We start from the raw sequence: 8,767 nt of genomic DNA, 5'->3' as shown, positions 1-8,767 counted from the left end.
TCATTCCTTGCACCTTGTCTCCTACCAAGGTAACTCCTCTCCCGGGAGGGACAGATAGAGCCACCCACTCCCCCAGTGACGTAGGAATTCTGCTTCCAGTCCTCTCCTTTCTATGAAGAGCCACACCTGCCAAGCCAGAGCCCTGGAGGCAGACACTTTCGATGATAGATGATAGGGCAAACGGTTAGGGAGGTCACCAGCTTGAATTTCTTTCTATACAGAGGGCACCTGTCAGAGGCCAAGGTGGGGCCCATAGGCTCCCAAACGCTCAGGGATCTCCGTGGGAGAACACGGTTTCAAGCGGATGGCGCCCAAACCGGCTTCAAGGACTGGCTAGCTTCTTCCTGGTAGCACAGCGTGCTGTCGGTGTACAGCACTTTCTGCCTGTGTCTCCCTGGCTTTTGTCTGTCTCGCTTCCTGGGGCTCCTGTAAACTGCGGGCCCTGGGAAGTGGGAAATGGTGACTGTAGTGGTGATGTCAACTTGCCCAGCTGGTGACACTGCTCAGTGTAGGTAGGGGTGGAGATAAAGCCAGTTCTGGCAGGCAGGAGAGGGGTAGTGAGGTCTGTCAGTCCCAACCAGTCCAAAGGAGGGACAATGCCTCCAGTCTGAGGGAGGAGGCATACTCCCGCTCCTAGGCGACCCCTAGCCTGGAGGGAAGATCAAAAGTGAGGACACATGTTAGAACCCTGAGCTTGATCCAGAATGAGGGTGGAAATCGATCAAGCCCTCGGGCGTCTCCCGGGTGGAGGGGAAGACACAATCCTAATCTCGGGAGCTGCTATCCTGAGACGAGGAGCCACATTTCTGCACTCACAGAACTCAAAGCGGATTTCTATAAACCAAGGTCCGAGAACTTTTTCATGGGACGCGGCAGCGCCACGAGGGAGTGTGGGCCCAGCCCTCGTCGAGTCCTAACTCAGTAACACCCAGCGGCAGAGACAGGCGCAGTTGGTCAGGCTTTTCGTCCCAGACCAGACGGGCTGCTCTGGCCTCATGGGCGCTGGGGACCGCTGCTCAGGGGCAGCGCCGGGGTGTCCTTTGCAGCCGGTCACCCCCTCCCCCTTCCCCGCGGGCTTTTGCACACGACGCGCCGCGGGCCACTTCACACGAGGTGGCGGGGCCGGAAAAAGCGGGGCGGGCGCGAGGCGCAGCGGCCCGGACGGAGAGCGCGAGTGCGGCGCTGGAGCAGGGGTGGTGACAGGGTGGCCGGGGGTGACCAAGGCCCAGGTGGGTGCGCGGCGGAGCCAGTAGCCGAGGGACGCACACACCTGGGCGGGAACTGGAGCGCGGGACCTTCCTGGTGGGTGGGCGCCGGGCTCGGCCAGCAGGTGGGCGCGCGCGCACTGCAGAGCTTCCCCCGCGCCACTTCTAGGAGCACTCGGCGGGGCGGCCAGCGAGCGTCCACATGAAGGCCACGGAGAAGCAGCATCTGTTGGACGCCAGGCCCGGAGCCAGGTAAGGCAGGAGCTTGGGGAAGAGGGGCGGGAGTTTTCGCGCATCAGACGCAACTCCTCTTTAGCCATCCAGGTGCGCGGGCGCGCGCGCCCACTGCCGTCCAGTCGGATCTGACTCATAGCAAGCCCTCCTTGGGTTTCCAAGGCAGTATCACTACAGAAGTAGATTGCTCAACCTTCCTTCTGAGGAGTGGCTGGTGGGTTTGAACCGCCAGCCTTCTGGTTAGCAGTCAAATGCCTTAAGCACTATGGCAGCAGGGCTCCCAGTGGACGGTTTTGGCGACATCTTGAACCGTGACCACGCAGGAAGGCTGGGGTGAGGTGGAGAAAAGGGGAAATCGAGGGTAGACCTTGGGATCATCCTTTCTTTGGGGCCGAGCGCAGACCCTGACCCGTCTGCCAGGGGAGAGTGGGAGTCAGCTGCCCGGAGCCCCGCCCCCGGCTCAGCACTTTGTCCCCTACGGAGGCCCTTCCCTAGGGAGGCCCTGTGCCCCCAGTGATGGGGGAGGGAGGGGAAAGAGGGAGGGAGGGTCTGTGTTTCTCCCCAAGCGTGCTCCTTCTCCACGCTCCGCTGAAGCAGCTCCTCCCCTTGGCCAGTTCCATGAATGCTCTACCTCCTCCAGGCCCAGGAAAGGATTGGGGGTGGGGCGGGGGAGCAGAGAACAACCCAGGCCAAAGCCCAGAGATTCTTGGACTGGTCATTCCCCCAGCCCCTCCTTCGCCAACACATCTACTCACCTCATTTCTCTGGGACTGTCAGAGGTCAGGTGTCCTGAACTATTATCCTCCCCTTGTGTCTAATGGGGACACCAAAGCCCCACCGCTAGTTGGAGCTAGAGTCAGCCCTTCTTGCCCCATCTCAGAGCTGAGCCCTGCTTCTCCCTTCCTCTCTGGCCAGGTCATACACAGGATCTGTATGGCAGGATGGGGCTGGCTGGATCCCTCTGCCCCTACCTGGCCTGGACTTGCAGGGCACTGAACTTTTGGCCCACAGCAACCATTACTGCCATGCCCAGAGGGATCCTGGCAGCCACTGTGACCCTAAGAAGGAGAGAGCCCGCCGCCAACTCTGTGTGGCCTCTGCCATCTGCCTGGTGTTCATGATTGGGGAAGTTGTTGGTAAGAACTTCTGTGCTAATGAAGTGAAGTTGGGGCCTACAATGGATGATCCAAAAGACTTTTCTCTGAGGTTTTCCCAGTAACATTAAAACAAATAGCCCCATTTATTGAACACTCACTGTGCTAAGCCCTGTATATACACACATTATGTCATTCTGTCATATATGGGCACTATTATCATTATTTTAGAGAAGAGGAAACTGAGGCACATTATGGTTAAGCAACTTGTCCAAGGTCGCACCCAGCTAGTGCTGAGAGCCTGAATGCTTAGAAGGAGATAGCATTTACTAAGTACCTACTATGCTTTTTCACCCGCTAAACAACAACAACAAATAACAAAAAAATAATAATACTGCCATTGGGTCCAACTCATAGTGACCCCCATTGGGTTCCTGAGGCAGTAAGTCTTTACAGAAGTAAATTTTCCCATCTTCCTTCTCTGAAGCAGCTGGTGGGTTTGACCCGCCAGCCTTCTGGTTAGCAGTCAATGCCTTAGGCACTGTGCCACCAGAGCTCCTTTTTCACCCTCTAAGTAGATGTTAAGGAGCTCTGGTGGCATAGTGCTTAAGGCATTTGACTACTAGCCAGAAGGTTGGCGGGTCAAACCACCAGCTGCTCCATGGAAGGAAGATAAGGCAACCTATTTCCGTAAAGACTTACTGTCTTGGAAACCCAAAGAGGGTTGCTGTGAGTCAGAATCAACTCGATGGCAGTGAGTTTGGTTTGGTTTTTTGGTTAAGTAGATGTTATTATCCCCATGTTATGGATGTGGAAGTTGAGGCTCGGAGAGTAAGTCACTTGCCCAAGGTTGCACAGCTAATGGGTGGAGAGGTCTTGAACCCAATGTATCTGTCTCCAAAGTCCGTAGTCTCTCCATTGCACACAGAGGGATTGGCTTCGTGGGGAGCTGATGGGGATCCTCCACCCTCATGGCCGTTCCCCTGTAGGCGGGTACCTGGCACATAGCTTGGCCATCATGACCGATGCTGCCCACCTGCTCACTGATTTTGCCAGCATGCTCATCAGCCTCTTCTCCCTCTGGATATCCTCCCGGCCAGCCACTAAGACCATGAACTTCGGCTGGCAGCGAGCTGGTGAGGGTCCTGGTCAGGCTGGAGATGGGTTTGAGGGTGGGCGGGCCAGGACATGGGTTCTTAGGTGACTGAAAACAGTTGAACTCTGAATGAGGCCCAGAGGGTGACTTGGGAGGGGGCAGAGGATGTTAACCCTGGTCTGTCCTCCGGAAACTCTCAGCCAATAGAGAAGGAGAGGTCATTTTCCCAGGAAATATAACAGTCACATTTCAAGAACAAATGCTATGGCAATTATCCTGAGCTTAACTCCATGGATCAACTCTAGGGGGAGCGAAAGATCTGCAAAGCCTTAAAGATAGAGGCTTTAAACCCTTTTAATTCACCTCTGTACTGCACTGTCGTTTTCCTCTTGGTGGGAGATGGCCCAGCCTTTCCTCAGAAACCTCAGTTTGCCAGCTGAGCAATGGGTATAGATTTTAACAAGTCGGTTTTTTTTTTTTTTTTTTTTTAATATATACAGGTCTAACAAAATAGGCTGACTCAAATGACTTTAGCCCCTTCCAGCTCTGACATCCTCAGACATACAAGTAGTAGGTTAAGCCCAGTGGCACACACACTCTGACTTTGCAGTCTAGGGTGAGGGTGGTCGTGGAGGGAAAGGCCTCCTCAGCCCGAGGGCCAAACACTGAGGGTGGTACTGGGGGTCTGGTTCTTCCTCAGAGATCCTGGGAGCCCTCTTGTCTGTGCTGTCCATCTGGGTCGTGACTGGAGTGCTGGTATACCTGGCAGTGGAGCGGCTAGTCTCTGGGGAGTATGAAATTGAAGGGGGCACCATGCTGATCACATCAGGCTGTGCTGTGGCCGTGAACATCATGTGAGTGTGGCCTTAGTTACCCCACAAGTCCCCTCTCCCATCACCTTTCACACACACACCCACGTGCCTGCTCTTAGTGGAATGAGGCCATACCATAGTCCAGCACAGGCCACAAGGACAGAATTTCCCCAGTGGTCTGAGCTCTGTCACTTTGAACACTTGGGTCCTGTTTTATGCCTAGACCAAAGCCATCTGGAGCTGCAAATCTGGGCTACCATCAATCCTCTTCCGTCCCTGTTTCCGTACATGTCAGTGAATAACCCTGGGGAGGCTTCATACCTGAAGGAGGGAGAGGAGAATCTAGTTCCTGCAAGAACTGATGTCCCTGGGGCCAGAATCAAATCTAACTCCATTCAAGCTGAAACCAAAATCAAACTCACTGCTGTTGAGTCAGTCGAGTCAACTCATAGTGACCCCTCCTTGGATTGCCAAGGTGGTATCTCTACAGAAATAGATTGCCCAACCTTCTTTCTGAGGAATGGCTGGAGGGTTTGAACTGCCAGGCTTCTGATTAGCAGTCAAATGCCTTAGGCTCTATGCCACCAGATGTTCCTGAAATTAGTCTCCATGAGTAGCAAACCAAGAAAAAAACAAACTCACTGCCATTGAGTCAATTCTAAGTCATAGCAACCCCCAATGGGTTTCTGAGGCAATAAATCTTTACTGAAGTAGATTGCCCCATCTTCCATCCATGGAGCGGCTGGTGGGTTTGAACCACCAACCTTTTGGTTAGCAGTCAAATGCCTTAGGCACTAGGTCACCAGAGCTCCTTCCCATGAGCAGCAGTGGTGTGTGAAACATTGATGTCTCATGGAGGCTCTTTCTCTCCCTTGCCCAGGGCCTTGGGCAAGCCATTTTCCCTCTTTAGGCCTCAGCTTTCCCATCTGTGACATGGGGGGATGAACTAGATGATCCCTATGGTGCCCTCCTGCTCGGAGATTCAGTACTGGGCCAGCAGTGTGCTTAAAGTCAGCCTGGCACTAGGGCTGAGCTCTTTCTCCTGTACTACTTTGAACCAATGCCATGTGGGCTGGGTCCCTCACATAGCCAAAGGGATCACACAGTCTGGGAGGTGGAGGGTGTTTTTGCCCCACCGGGAGGCCAGCTGTGACGGTGGCTTTACCTGCTACCTCAGAGAGATACTCAGCTCTGTCTGCATTTCTGTAGAATGGGGCTGACCCTTCACCAATCTGGCCACGGGCACAGCCACGACACCAGCGAGCAGCAGGAGAACCCCAGCGTCCGAGCTGCCTTTGTCCATGTGATTGGGGACTTTCTACAGAGCTTGGGCATCCTGGTGGCAGCCTATGTTTTATACTTCAAGGTCAGAGCTGTGGCAGAGGGAGGTGGGCCAGGGCCAGGTAAGTGTAGATCATCTGGGAATCCTCTCTCCATGGGACCCTTACCCGATTCTAGCCGGCTCCCAGCTCTGGGTACAAGGGTCAGGAGAGATAAGGAATTAGCTTTTATCCAGCACCTACCAAGTATTAGCACTTGAGATCTTCCTGACAACCCTGAAGGGTATGTTTTTTGCAGCTTTGAGAGAGGTTCGATGCCTTGCTTCATGTCACACAGATGATAAGTTGTGGAGTTAGACACAAACCCAGGACTCTGTGGTGCCACATCTCTGGGGCATTGTCCATCATGCAGATATAAAGGAAAGAGCCAGGCATTGGAGTCAGGCCTGGACTTGAAGCCTGGCTCTGTCCCTTGCTAGCCATGTGACACTGAGCAAGTAATTTCCTGTCCTAGAGCCTCAGTTTCTCCAATTGTAAGTGGGGACATTGAACCAAATGGTGTCTAAGGTTCCTTTTGGCTCTGTCCATGCCTAAGCCCTTTGGGCAAGGAGAGTGAGAAGGGTCTGTGCCTTAACTTGCACTGCGGTCTTCCTGCCTGTTCTTCAGGACATAGAACAAAGGGTAGAGAACTGGGTGGGAGCAGGGCCAGGGTGAGGCTGGTACCTAACCTGCAGAGAGACCCTCTCCCTGCTACAGTGCTGGGTGGGAGGCGAGAAGGGAAGCTGGAATGTTAGGTGGTGGGCCTCAGCTTTGCCTTCCCCTACTTCTGTAGCCAGAGTACAAGTACATAGACCCTGTCTGCACCTTCCTTTTCTCCATCCTGGTCCTGGGGACGACCCTGACCATCCTGAGAGATGTGATCCTGGTGCTGATGGAAGGTAACCTGGCCTTTTCGCTCTTGCCTCTCTAGGTCTAATCATCTTCAACTTAGGGTGTATGTGTGTGTGTGTGTGTGTGGGGGGGAGACAAGGATTCTGGCACATTGGTGACAGAGCTATGTTTTGGAGCCTAGCATAGGCTAGAAAACCTGGGGCCCCAAGCCAATCTTGGCATCAAGCTGGACCCTGAGATGTGGCAGTTCCTGGAAATATCCCCTGGCCTATGCGTTCTCTTCCCCAGGCACTAGCCCCGAGGGTGCCACCTCCTCTGTCAGAATGCTTTCTATGGCACCTGGCACTCAGCTTTCCCCATACTCTCCTCAGTCTACCTTCATCTTCCTGCAGGCAGAGGGAGGAGGCAAGAATTGTACTTCGCACAGAGGGGTAGACGGAGGCTCAGAAAAGTACAGTCTTGGACAAGGCTACTGAATCCATTTCCAGCTCAGGCCTTTTCCACAACATGTCAGGGACCAGACTATGTTCCTGCCTTGAGAGTACATGGTTAGGCTTTGAGGAGGTTGCTCAGCTGTGGAGAATGGCCTGCTCTGAGTTAACACCTTACTCATTCACCTTTCCTTGTATCTGAGAGTCTTCGATCTTAGGCCAGGGTCATGGGTCTCTGTTTGGTCAGGGTCAGTCTGGAGTTGGCTGTTGGTCTCAATCAGGTCAGCAGGAGTGTCTAGCTTTGGGTCAAAGCTTTTTTTCTAAGAATCTGACTGGCCAGACTCCTTCATTTCATTCAAAGACAATGTATTGAGTACCTGCTATGGGCCCACGCTGTTCTAGACACTGGGGATACAGTGGTAAACAGAACAAACTGCCCTGTTCTCATGGGGTTTCCATTTTCAAAGGGGAGACAGACAAATTCACAAACATGATCACGTCAGACAGTGTTAAATGTGAAGAAGAAAAAAAAAAATGATGGAGAGTTTGGGAGGTGGGGGCAACATCAGATTGGTTGGCTAATACAGTCTTCTCTGAGGTCTGCATAGATGGGATGGGTGAGAGGGGGTCGTCTTCCAGCCTCTGCCCCTACTCTTGTCAGGGACCCCCAAAGGTGTGGACTTTATGGCTGTGCGGGATCTGCTGCTGTCGGTGGAGGGGGTGGAAGCCTTGCACAGCCTGCATATCTGGGCGCTGACTGTGGCCCAGCCCGTGCTGTCTGTCCACATTGCCATTGGTGAGTGGCCAGGGACACTTGGGACTGGGGTGAGGAGGGGAGACAGCCAGTGGAGTAGGTCAGCTGGTCCCAGATGTCTGCCCACACATTATGACATCTGATCATTACAATCGCATTTATAAATGGAGAAACTGAGGGTGCGGTGGGTGTGGGAACGTCACTTGCCCAGGCTTTGACAGCTAATAAGTGGCAGAAGAAGACAGATTTTCAGCCTTAAGGCTTTTCCACCTCTTTCAGGGTCTTTCCAGGTCTGGGGACTGAGGCTTGCCTGGTGTGGGAGTGGAATCTGGGGATCCTTGGTGTCCATGGTCCCCTTTCCTGTTCTGCTGTGGCTGGGGGTAGGGTAAGAGGCTGGGGCTCCTGATTTCTCCTGAGGACCAAGGGTGAGTAAGCAGCTCTTTGGTGCCTCCCTTGGTGTGTCCCGGCCTCCAGCTCAGAACGCAGATGCCCAGGCTGTGCTGAAGGTGGCCAGCACCCGGCTCCAGGGGAAGTTCCACTTCCACACAATGACCATCCAGATTGAGGACTACTCTGAGGATATGAAGGACTGTCAGGAGTGCCAAGGCCCCTTGGACTGACTGCCTGGCCAGGCACCAGCTGGGATACGAGCAGGACCTGCAGGTGGTAGGGCTGAGTGTCCCCCAGCCCAGCCAGGACTCTGCTACCCAGTCTGCTTTATCAACTAGGTCCCCTCCTGACCGCTGCTTCACGTTCAGTGTTGGGGAGCCTTGCCCCAGCTCAAGAGTGGGGGGTCTTCTCCTGCCTCTCCCATCTAAGTACAGCCAGCCCAGGGGTGAGGATTTGGCAGGTGTAAACCCCACTCTTCCAGCTCCTGTGTCTGTTGGGTTGGGGCCCAATCTTGAATTAACAGTGTCTTATCCCCAGTGGCAGGCAAGGCGCTGAGGCGCGTGGTAGAGAGGCCTCAGCA

General features: G+C 54.1%; 1 protein-coding gene across 1 annotated transcript; it reads left to right on the top strand.

Moving 5' to 3' along the window:
- Nucleotides 1–1,407: 1,407 nt before the first annotated feature.
- Nucleotides 1,408–8,417, top strand: SLC30A2 (solute carrier family 30 member 2). The gene is made up of 8 exons (XM_007935756.2): nucleotides 1,408–1,457; nucleotides 2,355–2,575; nucleotides 3,523–3,669; nucleotides 4,330–4,483; nucleotides 5,651–5,807; nucleotides 6,554–6,659; nucleotides 7,705–7,839; nucleotides 8,272–8,417. Exons 1-8 carry the CDS (start codon nucleotides 1,408–1,410, stop codon nucleotides 8,415–8,417), a joined length of 1,116 nt encoding a protein of 371 aa, XP_007933947.1.
- Nucleotides 8,418–8,767: the final 350 nt, after the last annotated feature.

This window comes from Orycteropus afer, unplaced genomic scaffold (assembly GCF_000298275.1).
Source record: "Orycteropus afer afer isolate SDZICR_OR568_19922 unplaced genomic scaffold, OryAfe1.0 scaffold00031, whole genome shotgun sequence".
NCBI classification, from domain to species: domain Eukaryota; kingdom Metazoa; phylum Chordata; class Mammalia; order Tubulidentata; family Orycteropodidae; genus Orycteropus; species Orycteropus afer.
This window is presented reverse-complemented; position numbering and strand designations above follow the sequence as displayed.